The sequence below is a fragment of the Saimiri boliviensis genome, chromosome 12, assembly GCF_048565385.1.
Source record: "Saimiri boliviensis isolate mSaiBol1 chromosome 12, mSaiBol1.pri, whole genome shotgun sequence".
In the NCBI taxonomy this organism is placed as follows: Eukaryota; Metazoa; Chordata; class Mammalia; order Primates; family Cebidae; genus Saimiri; species Saimiri boliviensis.
Window position 1 is genome coordinate 9,884,326 of NC_133460.1, and position 19,555 is coordinate 9,903,880.

Genomic DNA, 19,555 nt, shown 5'->3' on the forward strand with positions numbered 1-19,555 from the left:
TATCATTTGTAAAGGAAAAGTAGAACAAATGCTTCTTTTATCTTTTCATGCCACTTTTGAAAAACCACAAATTGGTTCCCCATTATCTTCCAATAATGATTAATTTATTAAAAAGTTATTAGTCTTCCTCACACCATACACAGAAGTTCACTCTGGGGCCGGGTGTGGTGGCTCACGCCTGTAATCCCAGCACTTTGGGAGGCTGAAGTGGGTGGATCATGAAGTCAGGAGTTCAAAACTAGCCTGACCAATATGGTGAAACCCCTCTTTACTGAAAATACAAAAATTAGCCAGGGCATGGTGGCACGTACCTGTAATCTCAGCCATTCGGGAGGCTGAGGCCAGAAAATTGCTTGAACTTGTGAGGTGGAGGTTGCAGTGAGCCGAGATTGTGCATTCCCGCTCCAGCTTGGGTGACAGAGCAAGAATCCTTCTCAAAGAAAAAAAAAAAAGGCCAGGTGTGTGGTAGCAGGCACCTGTAATCCCAGCCACTCAGGAGGCTGAGGCAGGAGGATCCCTTGAACCCGGGAGGCGGAGGTTGCAGTGAGCTGAGATCACACCACTGCACTCCAGCCTGGGAGACAAGAGCAAGAGCGAGACTTAATCTTTTTTTTTTTTTTTTTGAGTTAGAGTTTCACTCTGTCTACTCAGGCTGGAGTGCAGTGGCGCGATCTTGGCTCACTGCAACCTGTGCCTCCCAGGTTCAAGGGATCCTCCTGCCTCAGCCTCCTGAGTGGCTGGGATTACAGGTGCCCACAACCACACTTGGCTAATTTTTGTATTTTTAGTAGAGATGAGGTTTCACCATGTTGGTCAGGCTGGTCTCGATCTCCTGACCTTGTGATCCGCCCGCCTCACCCTCCTAAAGTGCTGGGATTGCAGGCGTGAGCTACTGCACCTGGCCGAGACTTAGTCTTTTTTTAAAAAAAAGTTCACTGCGAATGTAAGAGCAAAAACTATGACACTCTTAGGAGAAAGTATAGGATTAAATGACAGTTGGGTTAGGCAGTGGTTCCTTAGATGCACTGCCAAAAGCATAAGCAACCAAAGAACAAGGTAAGTTAGATGTGTATCAAGCGTAAGCACTTTTGTGCTGCAAGTGATGTCATGAAAGTGAAAAGACCCACAGAACAGGAGACAACATCTGCTAATCATCTATCTGATAAGGGACTTGCATCCAGAATATCAAAAATGTTAGAAGGACTGGACGTTTCCCCAAAGAAGCGATACACAAATGTCCCATAAGCGCATGAAAAGTTGCTCAATGTTATTAGTCATTAGGAAGATACAAATCAGAACCACAGGGTGATACTACTTCACACCTACTAGGATGGCTGAGATGAGAAGACAGATGATAACAAATGTCAAGGATGTAGGGGGGATTGGAACCCACATATGCTGGGGGTGGGAATGTCAGATAGTACAGCTGCTTTGGAAAACAGGCTGGCAGCTCCTCAAAGGGAAGTATAATTACCGTATGGCCCTGCAGTTCCACTCCTAGGTTTGTACCCAAAAGAAAGGAGAACACACTTTCAGACAAAACCAGGTGCTAGAGTACCCATAGCATTATTCACAAAGCCAAAAGGTAGAAACAACCCACGGGTCATCAGATGAGTGGATAAGATAAGCAAGGGGTGTATCCATGCAATGAGGGGATGTTACCCAGCTATAAGGAGAGATGAGATACCAACGCATGCTACCAGGCAGATGGGCTTCAAAAACATTGCCCTCAGTGAAAGCCTGCCGGGGTCTGAGAAAGGATCTCGTTGAGTCTGGAGATGAGCTTTCTAGGTGTTTGCATATTAACCTGTGTTAAGTGTTCTGACCATCAACGTGGGATATTTTTCTGTTTATTTAGATCTTTATTTAAAAAACACTTTATAGTTTTCAGAGTATTAAGCTTTATTCTGCTTTTATTACATTTTTAATTTTTTATGTAATTCTAAATAGAGTTATTGGTGGAGCACAGTGGCTCACACCTGTCATCCCAGTACTTTGGGAGGCCAGGGTGGGTGGATCACTTGAGGTCAGTAGTTCAAGACCAGTCTGGTAACATGGTGAAACTCCATCTCTACTAAAAAATAAATTAGCCAGGCATGGTGGCACGTGCTTGTAATCCCAGAAACTGAGGCAGGACGATTGCTTGAACCCAGGACGCGGAGATTGCAGTGAGCTGATGTCCCACCTCTGTACTCCAGCCTGGGCAACAGAGTCTCAGAGGAAAAAAAAAAAAAAATAAAAATAAAACACTAGAGTTGTGAGTTTTATTTTTGGATGGCTCCTAGAAAACGTGGAAATGCAGTTTGTTTTCTTGCCCTGTACTCTGCTGAGCTCTTGTTAGTTGTAATAGCTTCTTAGTGGAGTCCCCAGGACTTTCCACACACAGGAACCTGTCATCTGTGATTTGAGCTAGTTTTACTTCTTCCCTTTCAACCTGGCGGGCTTTTTTTTTTTTTTTTTTTGAGACGGAGTTTCGCTCTTGTTACCCAGGCTGGAGTGCAATGGCGCGATTTCGGCTCACTGCAACCTCCGCCTCCTGGATTCAGGCAATTCTCCTGCCTCAGCCTCCTGAGTAGCTGGGATTACAGGCACGCGCCATCATGCCCAGATGATTTTTTTCTTTTCTTTTTTTTTTTTGAGACGGAGTTTCGCTCTTGTTACCCAGGCTGGAGTGCAATGGGGCGATCTCGGCTCACCGCAACCTCTGCCTCCTGGGTTCAGGCAATTCTCCTGCCTCAGCCTCCTGAGTAGCTGGGATTACAGGCACGCGCCACCATACCCAGCTTATTTTTTGTATTTTTAGCAGAGTCGGGGTTTCACCATGTTGACCAGGATGGTCTTGATCTCTTGACCTCATGATCCACCCGCCTCGGCCTCCCAAAGTGCTAGGATTACAGGCGTGAGCCACCGCGCCCAGCCCCTAGCTGTCTTTTATTTTCTTCCCTAATTGCCCTGGATGAGACCTCCAGTACAGTGTTGGCTGGATGTGGTGAGTGTGCATTTGTTGGCCACGGGCTGTGTGTGCCCTTTGTCAGACTCGGTCCTCTCTTCTGTGCCTTGGCTATTCCATATTTTTGTCTTGCAGAGGTGGGGAATTTTTGTTAAATGCATTTTCTGCATCTATCAAGATGATCAGGTGTTTTTCTTAATGCTTTATTCTAATGAGATGCAATGCATTTTCGAATTTTGAACCAGCTCTGCACTGTGGTACATATCCTCTTGGTCATGGTGCTAGTTCTTTTTACGTGTCACTGCATTGGTTTGCTGTTGTTTTGTCCAAGGGGTAGTCACATTTTGTGGAGTGTTTTTCTGTGCTTTGTGGGTTTATGGATAAGATGGCTGCCAGCACCCTTGGCTTTGAAGAGAGTGTGGGTGTCTCCTGAGCTCAGGATCACTTCTTCAGGTCTTCCCTCCCCACTGGGCCCTCCAAGTATAACTGGCAGATCTGGGGGAACATGGTGGTCCAGGGAGTTTCTTTGAGCCATCTTGAGGGTGGAGACAACAACCCAGTCAAGACCCCACTGTCTCTTTTCCCACTGTTGGTGGGCCCATGGCATGCGGGGGACAGCAGTGGGCAGCTCTGGGCCCCTGAGTTTCCAGCAGCTGGAGAGGCATGAGCTTTGGCCAGTCTCTGAGCTTCCGGGGAGAAGTAACTGGGTGATCTCTGAGGTTTCCTAACACTCTGTCTGTGGTTCTCACTTTGGATGTCACAGATAGAGGTCAGGGGATCTGTGAGGCTGGCTAGAAGGAAATTACTTATTTTTAGTAACCTTTCAGCAAAGTGTAACATTTCCTTCCATTATGAACATCAGCAACAAATGTCTGTGTCATCAGAAGTCACAGTTGACACAACAAATGTCTGTGTCAACATCAGCAACAAATCTCCTGCTGCAGTGGTCACATCACAGTAGTGATGCCGCACCAGTTGTGGCAGGCACTGCTGCAGGGTTACTGCGGCGTGACATGCTGCTGTGTGATGCAAGTCACATATTACTACCTCACAGATCCATTACTTCAATATTTTGATAGGTGTATGGATTCTAATTGCTTTCTCCTATAGTCCTGTGTGTTTTATGCCTTAGGAATGTTGGCCTGAGGGCAGTCATCTTCTCCACACTGTAGTGGCTCTGTTTGTCTCTAGATTAACTAAGGACAGAGGTCCTTTTCCAAGAGGGTGACTTTGTATATCCCCAGAGGCTCGGAGTCCCACCTTTAGGAAGGTGGGGCGGAGGAAACGAGGGTGAGGGTGGGCAAGCCCTGAGAAAAGAAGGGAGGCGGGAAGACCCTGGGAGAGCCAGGAGGTTGGAGAGGGTGGGGAGGGGTTCCAGGAGACCTGAGCCCAGAGACCTGCTTGCAGAAAGCTTAGAAGAGCAGCAGCAGTAGTGGCAGTGAGGATCCTAACAGCGTGGTAGGCTAGGTTGGCCTCACCGACTTGCTCTGTACATGGTGTGGCTGTTTAAAAACACATAACCGGGTCCGGCGCGGTGCCTCATGCCTGTAATCCCAACATTTTGGGAGGCCGAGGCAGGCAGATCACCTGAGGTTGGGAGTTTGAGACCAGCCTGATCAACATGGAGAAACGCTCTCTCTACTAAAAATACAAAATTAGCTGAGCATGGTGGTGCATATCTGTAATCCCAGCTACTTGGGAGTCTGAGGCAGGAGAATCACGTGAATCCAGGAGGCGGAGGTTGTGGTGAGCTGAGATCGCGCCATTGCACTCCAGCCTGGGCAACAAGAGCGAAACTCTGTCTCAAAAAAAGAAAAAAAAAAAAAAAACCACATATGGCTCTGTGTGCCTCAGAACAACCAGAATCGTTTAATTATGCATTAGATACATCTTTCCATAGGAAAACATATTTTTAGACTTTTCAATGTATTTTAAAAAGTGCAAGTCACAAAAGCAACATTGATTACAGTAGAGAATGGAAACGCATCCTGTCCTGCTGACAGACTGGACCCTCGTCACTGTGCCATGCCTGACCCTGAAGGACAGAGTGTGGAGAGGGAGCCGCAGGGTCAGGGAGGCAAATGTTTTTATGACTTTAGATGCTCATTGGAAAATTGCCCCCAGAAGCAATGCCATTTTACAGCCCCACCAGTAGTGCTGTGTCTGTCCCCTCAGATCCTTGTCAGCGCAGTGTATTTTTATTCTTTTTTCCGTTTGCCAGTTTGATAGGCTGTCATGTTTTAATTTGCATTTCTTTGATTCTTTGCAGAGTTGAATGGCTTCGTTTGTTTTTGGCTCTTGGTTTGGTTTTCTTTTCTCTAGGGTGGCGGGGGCGGGGGTGCGTGTTTGCAGATTTCCTTGGTGTTCTTGGCAGGATCTTTAATGCAGGGTCCTGGCAGGATGCAAATGCAGCCATGAAGCCTGTTTGTTTATTTTTTGAGACAGATTCTGGCTCTGTTGCCTAGACTAGAGTACAGTGGTACATTTATGGCTGACTGTACCCTCAGCCTCCCAGGCTCAAGTGATCCTCCTTTCTCAGCCCCCCAAGTAGCTGAGACTAGAGGTGCACCACCATGCCTGGCTAATTTTTGAAATACTTTGTAGGGATGGCGTCTCACTATGTTGCTCAAGCCGGTGTCAAGCCGGTGTCAAACTCCTGGCCTCAAGCAGTTCTCCTGCCTTGGCCTCCGAAAGCAGTGGGACTGCAGTCATTAGCCACCATACCTGGCCAGTCATGAAGTCTGCATGAAAGTCGTTCACTGAAGGGAATGAGTCCCCGCAGCAGAGGCTGTGAGGTTCTCTCAGCCTGGCCAGAGGAGGGCAGGTGGAAGGGACAACTCAGAACTGGCCAATGGGCAGGGCTAGTGTGGACAGCAGCTGCGTGGTGGTCCCGGGCTGTACTGTGGCTCTGCTCTGTCACAGCTCCTCTGTGGAGGAAGGCCTTTGGGCTGGAGTCCTGAGTCTTACTCCCTTTGTAGCACCTCAGCTCCCAAGCTGTCTGTGATGGAAAGGAGGTTGTTTTTGGCCTGTCACTTGTGTGCCTGGGCACGTTTAGATATGCCAGGTCCTGCAGTGAGCCAGCCAGGACTGTGCCCTCATGCCCTCCGTTGAGTGGGTGCCACCTGCAGAATGCTGGACATTTGTGTGCAGCTCACTCTCCAGCCATGTGTCAGGCAGGGTGTCAAGAGTGGAGGGCACCAGTGTCCAGGTGTCAGGCAGGCATCTTTGAGCAGGTGAGTCCTGAGCCAGCGCTGGTGTGCCCTGGACAAGCCTGGCTCCTGGGGGTGCATGGCCCACCGTGTGCGACACCCACCGCACAGCTCCCGATTGTCACAGATTGTGAGTCTGAATGTGACCTTCTCTCTCCCCTGCAGCCAGGGCCAACTCGTTCGTGGGAACAGCGCAGTACGTTTCTCCAGAGCTGCTCACGGAGAAGTCTGCCTGTAAGAGGTAAACACTTTCATCCAAGTCATACTTCCTTTTCTGTAACATAGAAACTAATATTTGAGAGAGTTAATTTGGTGGCCTTCAAGTAGCTAAGCATACTTTGAAAGAAATTAGCATTTTGCTTTTTAAAGTGCATTTTCCCTGGCGTACACACATGTTACGTTAGTGTTACACTCTAAGCTTCTTGGGTTTGCTGATGCTTTCTGGTTGCAGATTTAATCGTTTCTTTAGGAAAAACTATTGAGTGAGGAAAGCGAGACTGCCGTGTGCATGGAGCCCAGGCTTCCTTGGTGCTGCCCTCTGTCGGGGTGGTGGGCAGGGAGCCCAGCCTTAGGGTTGAACAGCCACACACTACCTGCAGTGGGACAGGGCCCGACAGAGCGCAGGGAGGCCCTAGAGGGTGGCGGGTGTGGGCAGGAGGAGGTGTCCAGCAGGCATGAGTGTCTTTGAGGGAGTCAGCTAGGCCTTGGTGGTGGCCTCCGTAGTGAAAATGAAAAAAGTGCAGGTGGTGCAGGGGCTACAGGGCTGGTGGGGGTCAGGGAGGGGAGAGTGGAGAAGCGCCTGCCAGGGGGCCACTGGCAGTAGAGGAGAGGATGTCCAGGGAGCTGATGGCAAGGGTTGGTGAGAAGTCTAAGGTGCTGTCTAGGGTGTCTGTGAGGCAGGGTGAGAGGCAACATCAGAGTCTGGAGTTTCAAGTCTGGGGAGCAGTTTTGTGGAATGAGGGTGTGGCTGGGGTTCCTCCTGCCCCGGGCCAGTCAAGGGATACTGAGGGCTAGGGTCAGCTTCAGCTGCTCGGCCTGCAGGTGCCTTCGTGAGTCAGCAGGACCACAGAAGTCCCACAATGCTACTCTCCTGCTCCGCCAGGTTACCAGAGGCACCTTCCGAGTGAAGTGAGCCACCCTGAGAGAACAGATGATCCTGGGGATGGCAGTTCTGTATTTCTGAGCATCACAGCTTAAGGAAAAACTGGGAGGTGGGGCCGTGGCACAGACATGATGGGAGGGTGGAAGGACTCAGCACTCAAGCTCAGCATCTTGGCCGACTCCATGCTTTTCTGGTTTTGGTCTTTTAACTTTTTTCAATCAGTAGATACTGAGTTCTCTTTTTTTTATTAATCAGTTTTTTGTTTTTTTGGGGTTTTTTGAGGCAAAGTCTTGCTGTGTCACCAGGCTGGAGTGCGGTGGTGCGATCTTGGCTCACTACAGCCTCCGCCTCCTGAAATCAAGCGATTCTCCCGTCTCAGCCTCCCAAGTAGCTCGGATTACAGGCATGCGCCACCATGCCTGGCTAATTTTTTGTATTTTAGTAGACGCAAGGTTTCACCATGTTGGCCAAGGTGGTCTCAATCTCTTGACCTCATAATCCACCTTCCTTGGCCTCCCAAAGTGCTGGGATTACAGGCGTGAACCACTGCACCCGGCCTATTCAGTTATTTTTTAAAGAAAAGATGCGGTCTCGCTCTGTTGCCCAGTCTTGTGTTGAACTTTTGGGCTCAAGTGATCCTTCCATCTTGGCTTCCCAAAATTCTGGAATTAATTATAGGCGTGAGATAGGGCACCTGGCCAGATACTGAGTTCTTAGTATGGCCAGACACTGCTTTAGATCAGAGCCTCCCAGTTGGAGCGATTCTGCTCCCCAGTGGACAGTTGGCCCTGTCTGGATAGTTTTAGTTGTCCTAGCTGGGACAGGGGTACGGCCGGCATCCAGTGGGGGCGGCGAGGATGAGCCTCTCAGCATCCAGCCATGCAGAGGACAGCCATGCTGCAGGTGGGGGCGCAGTGTACCTGGCTGTCAAAGTGCATGTCATTGCCACCTGAGAGCTAGTGTTTCCTTGCTTGTAGATTTTACTTTCAAGGTGGAGAGCCTCTTTGGCTTTAGTGTAGAAAGATCTCCAAGCTCTATGAATACACGCATAGGATCCTGCTCTCTGTGAACAAGGAGGAATATGTATTCACATTTGCTCATTTGTGCGTTTCAGGTTCTCTGTAGGGATAGACACGGCATGGATAATGGTAGTTGTCTACGGGGTGAGGGAACAGGATTATGAGAAGATAATTACTGCATCTCTTTTTATACTTTTTAATTTTTTAATCATGTGATACTAAAAATAGTTAAGAAGTTTTATTATAAAGAATTGAAAGAGGCCGGCCATGGTGGCTCATGCCTGTAATTCCAGCACTTTGGGAGGCTGATGCTGGCAGATCACTTGAGGCCAGGAGTTTGAGACCAGCCTGGCCAACAGAGCAAGACCCTATCTCTACTAAAAATAACAAAAATTAGCTGGGCTTGGTGGTAGTCACCTGTAGTCCCAGCTGCTTGGGAGGCTGAGACAGGAGAATTGCTTGAACCGGGGAGGCAGCGGTTGCAGTGAGCCGAGATCGTGTGATAGCAGTCCGGCCCAGGTGACAGAGTAAGACCCTGTCTCAAAAAAATGATAGAAATTAATCATGAAACATTAAATCTTCAAACCCACTTATAGTCACAGATAATTGGGTGTACAGATATATGCCTTTCCAGTCGTTTTTTCTATGCATTTTATAGCTGTTTGTGTGGGTTTTATGCCGTTCAAGCCACATTGGGCAGGCAGTTTTGAGTCCTGCCTTTCATGATGAGGTAATGGGTGCCTTCCCATGTCATTTGAATGACTTGTGGGTGTCTTTACCAGTGTGTGATTTTCTGTCATATGAACAGATTGTAGTTCATAAACCTTTTTCTGTACTATTGTGCGTTGAAGGGGTTTCTGTTTATTCACTCACTGGCATGGGACTGATATGCCACCCAACTTGCATGGGCAGGAGAAGTTCTGTTTGCCTGATGTCGGGGTGGGGCTGTCCCATTGTCCCTCTGGTGGGTGAGACAGCGTCTGCTGAGCTGAATGAGGGGCCACCCAAGTTCCCTCATTTGGGTTTCAACAAGTGGCATGAGTTGGTCTAACTGAACATTTGATACACCCTTCTTACCTATGCATTCCAGAAGTATAATACTGGCTTCTCCTTTAGTTTTTTATCATATTAAATCTAAATTCTAAAGTAAATGTTTGTGATAGAACGTTCGATAATTCACAGACGTGAAAAGCTACCCCGAAATCCCTCTCCGCTTGAATTCCATGCTCTAGAGAAGAACCCGTGAAGGCGCCCGGCACAGCCCTGCCCCCACTGTCCCTTTTCTCTACGCTGCGTCCACACTGAAAGGTGGAGGCTCTGCTGCCTCTTTTGTTCCTCTCCAAGTGTGAACGTTATGGTCATCCGTTTCACCCGTGCCAAACTTTCCTGCCCCTGGCTTGAGTGATTCTTCCACCACATTGACTAGAGAGTGCTTCCCTCAGCTTTCTTAGTTGTCTTAATAGAAGAGGGTCAGCCCCATTCTCTCCCCTCCTGCCCCCTGCCTGGTCTATAGTCTCATGGTGCCAGGAGTGAGCTCTGCTGTACTTCAGGATGGCAGGTGTGTGTGGACTTTGGTAAGCCCTGTTGGAAGTGGCAAATCTTTGGGGATAGCTAAATGACCAGTGGTGCCTGCCATGTGCAGAGTCTCTGTGCCCAGGCGGCAGGGAGGCTCCTTCAGAGGGCAGGTTCCCACCCTCACAGCCAACCGGTCGGTCGGTCGGTCTGTCTGTCTGTCTGTCTGTCTGTCTGTCTGTCTTTCTCTCTTTCTTTTCTTTCTTTTTTTTTTTTGAGACAGAGTCTCACTCTGTTGCCAGGCTGGAGTGCAGTGGCACGCCCTCAGCTCACTGCAACCTCCACCTCCTGGGTTCAAGCAGTTCTCCTGCCTAAGCCTCCGGAGTAGCTGGGACTATAGGCATGCACCACCACGCCCGGCTAATTTTTGTATTTTTGGTAGAGACGGGGTTTCACCATGTTGGCCAGGATGGTCTCAATCTCCTGATCTGGTGATCAGCCAACTGGTCTTAAAGGACACAGGTGCATTGGAGGTAAAACTGGGGCCGTGTAGACAGAGTAGAAAATGAACTGGACTTGTCACTTAAATTTTACACATGTCCTTTTTTGTTTTTCCCCTTACCTTAAAGTTCAGACCTCTGGGCTCTTGGATGCATAATATACCAGCTTGTGGCAGGACTCCCACCATTCCGAGCTGGGTAAGGAGACCTCTTTCTGGGCCTCGGAGCCTGTTGGGGTGCACCCCACTGGCCCGCAGTCCCTTCCAACATCGAGGTGGGTGGGAGAGGCAGCACTTGGTGCCATGCCCAGGTGGGGGGCTCTCAGTGTGCAGGGTTGGGGTGGGTGTGTGGCTCTGCCAGGCCAGGGCTCTCATCCCTGTGCGTGGAGGCTTCTGGGACCCTGCCTGGGATGACTTTTTTTTTTTTTTTTAATTTACAGAAATGAGTATCTTATATTTCAGAAGATCATTAAGTTGGAATATGACTTTCCAGAAAAATTCTTCCCTAAGGCAAGAGACCTTGTGGAAAAACTTTTGGCAAGTATTGTGAATTTCCTCTTGGTAAGGTGATCCCGTGCCACACCCTGAGTCCTCTGAAACCGCTCTGAGGGCCAGGTGCGGTGGCTCACACCTGTAATCTTGGCACTCCGGGAGGCTGAGGCAGGCAGATCACTTGAGGTCAGGAGTTTGAGACCAGCCTGGCCAACATGGTGAAACCCCATCTCTACTAAAAATAAAAAGTTAGCCGACCGTGGGGGTGGGTGCCAGTGATCCTAGCTACTCGGGAGACTGAGACAGGAGAATCCCTTGAACCCAGGAGGCAGAGGTTTCAGTGAGCCAAGACTGCGCCAGTACGTTCCAGCCTGAGTGGCAAAGTGAGAACTTTGTCTCAAAAAAAAAAACTAAACAAAAAAACCCCTCACACCTTTTGAGTGCTTGTTTTCAATTTTCAGTGTCTGCTAGAGAGCACGCCACCATGTTCCCCACCCCTCCCTGACCCCCAGAGACCAGTTCGGGGAGGCAGGCCCTGGGATCCTGTGCTGCCTCTCAACACTCAGCCCCTTTCCTCACACAGGTGAAAAGAAATTCTCAGCCTCAAAATACAATGAACAGCAGTAAGGAATCTTTTACAGTATACAGTTAAAAATCCTAAAACAAGGAAAAAAAATAATTAACAAAGAAAGTGAATAATCACTGTGGTCAGGAAGCTCCTGCGGTTGTGGAGTGGGCGTTTCTGGGACCCTTGAAGGCCACAGAGCTGTCTCCTCTAGGGCGTGATCAAGCCCACACCCCCATCCAGGGGAAAGAGATGGGACAGGTCAGGAAAGGCCAGTGGCTGTGGAGCCTGGCGACCCTGGGGCCACCTGCAGGTGCAGGACTGACCGCGCTGCCAGAGTCGTGGTAAGGAGGGTTGTCCAGGGCCAAAAGCACAGGAACCTTCTTGTAGAATATAAACTGATGGACGTTTCCCAGGCTGCCTTCTCTTTGTTTTACCTGGGCTGGTCTTTCAAACCTTCATGTAGCTGACTCTAAAGCTGAAATGTACCTATGTCATGAAGTAGGGCCTACAGTCAACTGTGCTGTCATAATCTCAGTTACTCCAGCACCAGTAACTTAAAATGCTGTGCAGTGTTGATGAGCAAATGCTAAATGATACAGTAATTGCCTGGGTTGTTTTTAAATGTTAGTTTCTTTTATTATTCCAGATAGAATAATTTCCTGTCAAGAATCAGGCACTTGGAAATTGAAAGGGACTTACAGTGAGATGAAATACTATTTTTTTCTTTTTTTGGAGACGGAGTTTCACTCTTGTTGCACAGGCTGGAGTGCAGTGGTGCAATCTTGGCTCACGGTAACCTCTGCCTCCTGGGTTCAAGTGATTCTCCTCCCTCAGCCTCCTGAGTAGCTGGGACTACAGACATGCACTACCACGCCCGGCTAATTATTTGTATTTTTAGTAGAGATGGGTTTTCACACCATGTTGGCCAGGCTGGTCTCGAACGCCTGACCTCAGGTGATCTGCCTCCCTCAGCCTCCCAAGGGCCCGGGATTACAGGTGTGAGCCACCGTGCCCAGCCCCCAGGTTTGGGTTTCTTTGGTCAGAATCACGTTTTCACCCTGGCAGTGACTTGTTTTGATTGTTAATTAAGGTTCTAGATGCCACAAAGCGGTTAGGCTGTGAGGAAATGGAAGGGTACGGACCTCTTAAAGCACACCCCTTCTTCGAGTCCATCACGTGGGAGAACCTGCACCAGCAGACGCCTCCAAAGCTCACCGCTTACCTGCCAGCCATGTCGGAAGACGATGAGGACTGCTATGGCAATGTAAGCTGGCTGGGATGGCGGGTGAGGTGGGTGGCACTGGGTCCTCTTTGCACTGGGCTTCATGCCCGTGCCCCAGACCCTCGTGTGATTTGTGGTTGAAAGGGGAGGACATCTGTGCAGCTGTGGCAGGCCTGTTGCTGGTTGTACTCGGCTGCCATGGGGCAGTGGCAGGTGAGGTGCTGGGTAGGTCGTTCTTTTCTGTGGCTGTGAACATTCTAGTGAGTTTCCACCCAGAGGGTGCTGCTAGAACTGGACACTGAGCACCCTAGCTCCACTGCTGGGGTGCCCTTGGCTTGGCGCCCATACAACTGTGTGTTCGAGATGTTTCAGAACGCTGCCTGTCTTTCCACAGAAACCCCCACATGCCTTATGCTTGAACTTTTGGGACATGGCATTGGCAGGGACACTGGCATCGTCCACTTCAGTGCTGAGTAGGCATGGGAGCTGCCGAATGTGAGGCACAGCACTGGCTCTGAGGCCGCTGGTCTCTCAACTTGACCATAGCTGTAGGGTCTTCAGCACCAGCACGTTTTTCTCTCTAAGCTTGTGAAGAATGTGGACCACGTGCCCAACAGATGGAGGATGTTGTGAGAGGCAGGCATGTCGCCCACTTTCAGCCTTGTTTCCTCAGGACTTCCTCTGGCCACCTCCACCATGACCTCCTCATATTTAAGTGTTGTTATTATGAGATCCATTTTTCTGGTTTGACTTCTGTCACCATGGCTTATGCTGACAGGCACTGTGAGGAATTCTAGATTTTATTTATTTACTTACTTATTTGAGACAGAGTCTTGCTCTGTCACCCAGGCTGGAGTGCAGTGGCATAGTCTCAGCTCACTGCAACCTCTGATTCTCTGGGCTCAAGCGGTTCTTGTGCCTCACTCTCCTGAGTAGCTGGAACTGCAGGCACGTACCACCATGCCTGGCTAATTTTTGTATTTTTAGTAGAGATAGGGTTTCACCATGTTGGCCAGGCTCGTCTGGATCTCCTGACCTCAAGTGATTCATCTGCTTGGGCCTCCCAAAGTGCTGAGGCTTCAGTCATGGGTTACTGCACCCCTCTGGGATTAATTTAGCCACAGCTAAATTTTTGCTAGTGTCCCTCGTGGAGATGAAGTTTCCAGATGCTCCTGCCTGCTGTGTAACGCCTTGCATCCTCTCAGTGTCCTTTGAGCCCAAACTAAGGGAGCCAGGCTTGGGGGGCAGTTTGTACGGCCTGATGTGGCCACTTGTAGCTTCCATATATGCAGAGGCCTGGGATCCCCAAGGCCCTCCCTCCCGACCCTCTGTGCCACCCAAAGCCCTGACTTCCCACCCTCTGTGCCCCCGAGGCCCTGGCTCCCCATCCTCTGTGCCCTCCTAAGGCCCTCCCTCCCCACCCTCTGTGCCTCCCTAGGCCCTGGCTCCCCATTCTCTGTGCCCCCACCAAGGCTCTGCCTCCCAATCCTCCGTGCCCCCTGAGGTGCTGGCTCCCCACCTCTTGTACCCCATGAGGCCCTGGTTCCCCATCCTCTGTGCCCCCGCCTTAGGCCCTCCCTCCCCACCTTCTGTGCCCTACCCCCTGAGGCTCTGGCTCTTCACCCTTTGTGCCCACCAAGGCCCTCCCTCCCCACCCTCTGTTCCCCCCCGAGGCCCTCCCTCCCCACCCTCTGTGCCACCCAGCTGCTCCTGCATGGTCTTTGGTCATGGTTGGCGGGTGCCACAGGGCTGCAGTGCCATCCCTGCTGGGCCTGCTGTTCCTGCAGAGGTTGTGCTGGCGACTGGCTGATGGTCATGAGAGCCACGCAGGCTTCAGTTAACTCCAATCTCACGTCTTAGTGTAGGGGTGTGTATGCTTGCACACGTTGGCATACCTGTGCAGGCCTCTGTGCCTGTGCCTGTGCCTGCTAAGAGCTGGAGCTGCTTGAGACGTGGCTTCCATTGCCATTTGTGAAGCTGGGCTCCGTGTGTTGGCAGTCAGCTGTTAGATGGCCCATCCTTAGCTCTGAACAGCTGTGTGGTTTGTAAGCCTTGGAGTGGGTCCAGGCAGGGAGCTCCCAGGCCAGACAGACCTCACATGGGGACAGTGAGTGAGTCTTGGCAAACGGTGTCACGCATGGAAAGAGCCTTCAGGGCTGTACCTCATCCCTCCTTGTGGGGCTGCACCCCCTCCTTCATGGGGAATGGGTACTGGGTGTCCCTTTCAGCAGGAGGAGGGCCCTCAGGTGATGGGAGGAGTTGGCTGCAGTATCCGCCCTTGGGTCAAGGTGGGAGGGGAGCAGGTGCTTTGTTGGCTGCTGTTCTCCTGAGGTCCTGCAAGTGCTGGGGCGGTATTGCCATTGGACACCGTTGGAAGAGCAAGCTGAGCAAGCCCACACCCCGCGGAGGGGTCAGTGCGGAGGGGTGGGCAGCGTCGGGTGCTTCCCCCCTGCCTATTGGCAAGCAGCTTGCTCCAGCCTGGCTGGGTAAGAGACTGCAGGGCTATGGTGCAGGGCTGTCATGCAGCTGGAGGAGTGCGAGCACATGGGGGCTCTGCATGTGTGGAGGGTTGCGTGGGGCTGTAGGCAGGCTGAGCTCTGTGGAGCAGCAGCCAGGGCCCGCTTCTGGAGGCACAGAGGACGTGGAAGGACGTGCTGCACTGTTACCCATCTGCTGCTGTGGTGCTGTTGCTGGTGGCACCTTCCCTTTACCCTTGTCCTTGGCCTCAGCAGAGCTCAGATATGGGGCCTGCAGCTGGGGAGATGGCTGCCCCCACCCAGGGGCCCTCTGGCCTTGCTGGCCCCAGGAGTGTGTGAGTGCACAGGCTCTGCTCACTTGGTATGTTTTTGAGTGAGTGGTTTTCCGTTTTCAACACTAGTTTGTCGTTTCCTTTGGAGTTACAGGCACTGTTGTCTACATTAAGTTCAGTTTCTCTTTGCTGAGATTAAAAGCAATGTCTTTAAATAATTAAGTGTGTTTAGTCAAATCAGAATATGTAGCGACTACTACAGACTCAGACCCCTAAGATCCCTGGGGCCCAGTGAGGTACCCCCAACAAGGGCACCTGCGCGGAGGCCCTGCCTGCTAGCCTGTGCGTTGGTTCTGCCACCAAGCCTCCTTGGGCCCCTTCTCTTCCCAGCAGGCATCCCAGCCCTCACCTCTGGGGGCAGCACCAGCATTCATGGGGCCCAGGTCTTCACTTCCGGGATAGGAAATCTGAGGCTTAGCCCCTCTCTGGCCCTGATTGCCATGGGAAGAGGAGCCTGACCAGACAGGATCCATTGAGGCTTGGTTCAGTGACTAGGTGTCCCATGGAGGAGAATCAGGGCTGCCCACCTTGCCACCTTGTGCCTTGCTGTGTGTGAGCTCCCTAGGCCTGAGGGGCTGGGGTTTTAGGACTGTAGAGGCAAGTGAAGGTGCGATTCTCACTTTCCCTTCTTCTCTGCAGTACGACAATCTCCTGAGCCAGTTTGGCTGCATGCAGGTGTCCTCATCGTCCTCCTCACACTCCCTGTCAGCCTCGGAAGCAGGCCTGCCCCAGAGGTCAGGTAGCAACATAGAGCAGTACATCCACGACCTGGACTCGAACTCCTTTGAACTGGACTTACAGTTTTCTGAAGACGAGAAGAGGTTGTTATTGGAGAAGCAAGCTGGCGGAAACCCTTGGTAAGAACTTAACAGACCTAAGCAATGTGCTGTGCAGAATTGCAGCATGAACACATGGGGGCATACAGTGGGCCCCTTTGCCTTGTCACAGCCTTCCTCAGCAGCCTTGGATGCCTGGCCAAGGGGCACATCACAAGGGCATAGTTGGAAATGGGTGATTAGGAGGCAGCCGGCCCAGGGGTAAGTGGGTTGTGACTGCCGGGCACGCCCGTTCTCTGCCAGGCATTTGGGCCCTGCTGGGTGTGGCCATGGAGTCACTGTGGTGTGGACAGACGTATCCCGGACTGAGGTTTGCTATTTTAGCCCCTCTTTTGCACATGGTATCCCCCACTTGTCCATTTATGTCTTTTAAGGTGAGCACCGGGGTGGCGTGTGTTGGAGGGTGTGCGCATTTTCACAGGGCTAGGGATCTATTCCGGGGGCACCAGGAATCTGTCTTTCCCAATGCTCTTGCCTGCTGAAGAGTGTTTTTGATGCTCCAAAAGCAAACTTGTGAATTTCTGTTTTTATTCCTATCGAGACAGATTTCCTCTGTGTTCATGACCATTTGTGTTTATTTTTTGAGGTACTTTGTGTCCTTTGACTATTTTTTATTGTATGTTTTGCATCTTTTTTTTTTTTTTTGAGACAGAGTCTCACTCTGTGGCACATGCTGGAGTGCAGTGGCATGATCTTGGCTCACTGCACCCTCTGCCTCCCGAGTTCAAGCCATTCTCCTGCCTCAGCCTCCCTAGTAGCTGGGATTACAGGTGCACACCACCACACCCAGCTAATTTGTTTGTATTTTTTAGTATATACAAGGTTTCCTCGTGTTGGCCAGGCATGATCCACCCATCTTGCCCTCCCGGAGTGCTGAGATTACAGGCATGAGCCACCGTGCCAAACCTGCATCCTTTTTTTTGGGGAGACAGATTGTCACTCTGTCTCTCAGGTTGGAGTGCAGTGATATGATCTCAGCTGACTGCAACCTCTACCTCCTGGGTTCAAGCTATTCTTTTGCCTCAGCTTTGCGAGTAGCTGGGATTACAGGCATCCACCACCACACCAATTAATTTTTATGTTTTTGATAGAGCCAGGGTTTCCTCACATTGGCCAGGCTGGTGTACCTTTTTAACATGGATTTTGAAGAGCTACATGTGTGGAGACTATTCAGTCTGTTGATACTGTGTTTTTGTATGGAAGCTGCAAATTCTTACAGAGTCCATCCTGTCCTTATTTATATTTTATATTTTTCATCTTAGTCTTTTGAGAAGGGCTTCCATTCTAATATTTTTATCTACTTGTCCCTTTTGTGTGGGCAGAGAGGATCCCAGGGCCGTGGGGAGAGGGCCTTGCAGGAAGGCGTGATGGAGTGCAAAACACAAGGCGAGGGGGAGTCGAAGGCTGGCTAGGCAGGGGCAGAACACATGTGACTTGAGAGACTTGGGAGGAATGAGAGGAAGGAGCTGAGCTCTGGGCCGCCCCAGCAAGTGCAGAAGACCACAGCTCTGCATGGTTCACCACACCCGTCTCTAGAAAACCTGCGCAGAAATGCTGGCAGGCAGAAACAGTCTACGGCTGGGGTCTCTGACTCACTGTTTCCTCAAGTGAGATTGCTGGGCATGTTAAAGTGTACTGAGCAGCAGAGGAGGGCTTTTGATGGGAACAGTCTGAGCAGTGCTGTGCTGCGCAGCTCCAAGCAGCAAGGAGGTACGTGCCTGGCTATGCAAGGAGCTTCCTGGGATCATATGTGCCAGGGTTCCCATGAAGGGCTGCTGTGGCCACTCCATGGGCTTGGCCAGGAGCGCTTTCTCTGCAGAACTCAGTTGAGAGGTACTGTCTGCAGGTGTGTGTGTGGGTTTCAGCTTCTTTGGTGACTCCCAGATGGCCCCTCTGCCCAAGCTGTTCTTAGAGGGCCTTGGGGTCAGTCTGGGTGCCTTAGCCTGGTGCTGGTGGCAAGTCAGGATGCACGTTCTCTTGCCTCTGCTTGCATTGTCTTCAGGATTCTCTTCCCCTTTCCTTCAGATTTCAGGCCCCTTTGGGAAGCTGATGACTGCTGAGAGCTTGCAGGATCTGTCTGGCTGCTGGGAGGTCTGTCCAGCCCTGCTCTTTACAGTAGTGGTTCTCATTCTCAGCATGTGGCCAAACCCAAATCCCCAAAGTCACAGGGTTTTTTGGTAATACTAAGATGTTTTTTGCCTTTTGCTTTCATTCTTTTGTGAGTGTATGGTGGAGTTTTTCAGCGACCACATGCTATAGAATGGAACATGTGTGCTTTTGGTCTTTTCTAGAACTTTCTAAGATCATAAGTTTTTGGTATTAAATATGTGCTTTTTTTTTTTTTTTTTTTTTTTTTCAAATGAGGCAGAATCTTTCTCTGTCACCCATGCTGTAGTCCAGTGACAAGATCTCTGCTCATGTAATCTCTGCGTCCTGGGTTCAAGCAATCCTGCAGCCTCAGCTTCCCGAGTAGCTGGGACTACAGATATGCACCACCACACCTGGCTAATTTTTATATTTTTAGTAGAGACAGGGTTTCACCATGTTGGCCAGGCTGGTCTCACACTCCGTACCTCAAGTAATCTCCTTGCCTTAGCTTTTCAAAGTGCTGGGATTTCAGGCATGAGCCACTATGCCAGCCAATAGATGCATTTTTAGAGATAATAATGTTTCTACTAAGCTCTTACTATCTGTTCTTTATACTTGCTATGGCCTCTGTAACTTTGTTATTCACTGAATCATTATTTTGAAATCCTGAAGTTCTTCTTGTGCCTACATGAGAATACAGTAAGTTCAGGATCATACCTATAATCCTAGCACTTTGGAGGCCAAGGCGGATAGATGACTTGAGCCCAGTAGTTCAAGAGCAGCCTGGGCAATGTGTTGAAACCCTATATCTACAAAAGAAGTCAAAAATCAGCCGGGCATGGTGGTGCACACCTGTAGTCCCAGCTGCTTGGGGAGGTTGAGGTAGGAGGATCACCTGAGCCTTGGAAGTTGAGGCTGCAGTGAGCCAGCATCTTGCTACTGCACTCCAGTCTGGGCAACAGAGTGAGACCCTGCCTCAAAAAAAAAAAAAAAAAAAAAAAAAAAGGTAAAAAGAATTTTTTAATTTCCAAGGAATATTTTATACTTAAAAAGAACACTTTAAATATATATGTGATGAGCTCTTTAAAATCCAGTGTCGTTTCTTACAGCCTTTTAGACACCGAAGCTCTTAAAGCTGCAATGTAGAGGCTGGAGAGGCCACACGGTAGCTGGGAGACAAAGCACCTGCTGCGGCGTGTCCTCAGCCTTGGCCACCCCAGGCTGCCACAGTCCATAATGCAATAGAAAC

The 19,555-nt window shown here is 50.3% G+C and overlaps 1 protein-coding gene across 4 annotated transcripts in view; it reads left to right on the plus strand.

Annotated features, from left to right (window-relative positions):
• The window catches only part of PDPK1 (3-phosphoinositide dependent protein kinase 1), a 77,631-nt gene that overhangs the window by 47,543 nt on the left and 10,533 nt on the right, over positions 1-19,555 (plus strand). For all 4 annotated transcript variants that reach the window (XM_039477822.2, XM_039477825.2, XM_074381773.1 and 1 more), the window contains 5 exons: positions 6,325-6,400; positions 10,422-10,490; positions 10,732-10,828; positions 12,442-12,615; positions 16,022-16,239. In XM_039477822.2, coding sequence (XP_039333756.1) covers positions 6,325-6,400; positions 10,422-10,490; positions 10,732-10,828; positions 12,442-12,615; positions 16,022-16,239 — 634 coding nt within the window. The remainder of the gene's footprint in view (positions 1-6,324; positions 6,401-10,421; positions 10,491-10,731; positions 10,829-12,441; positions 12,616-16,021; positions 16,240-19,555) is intronic.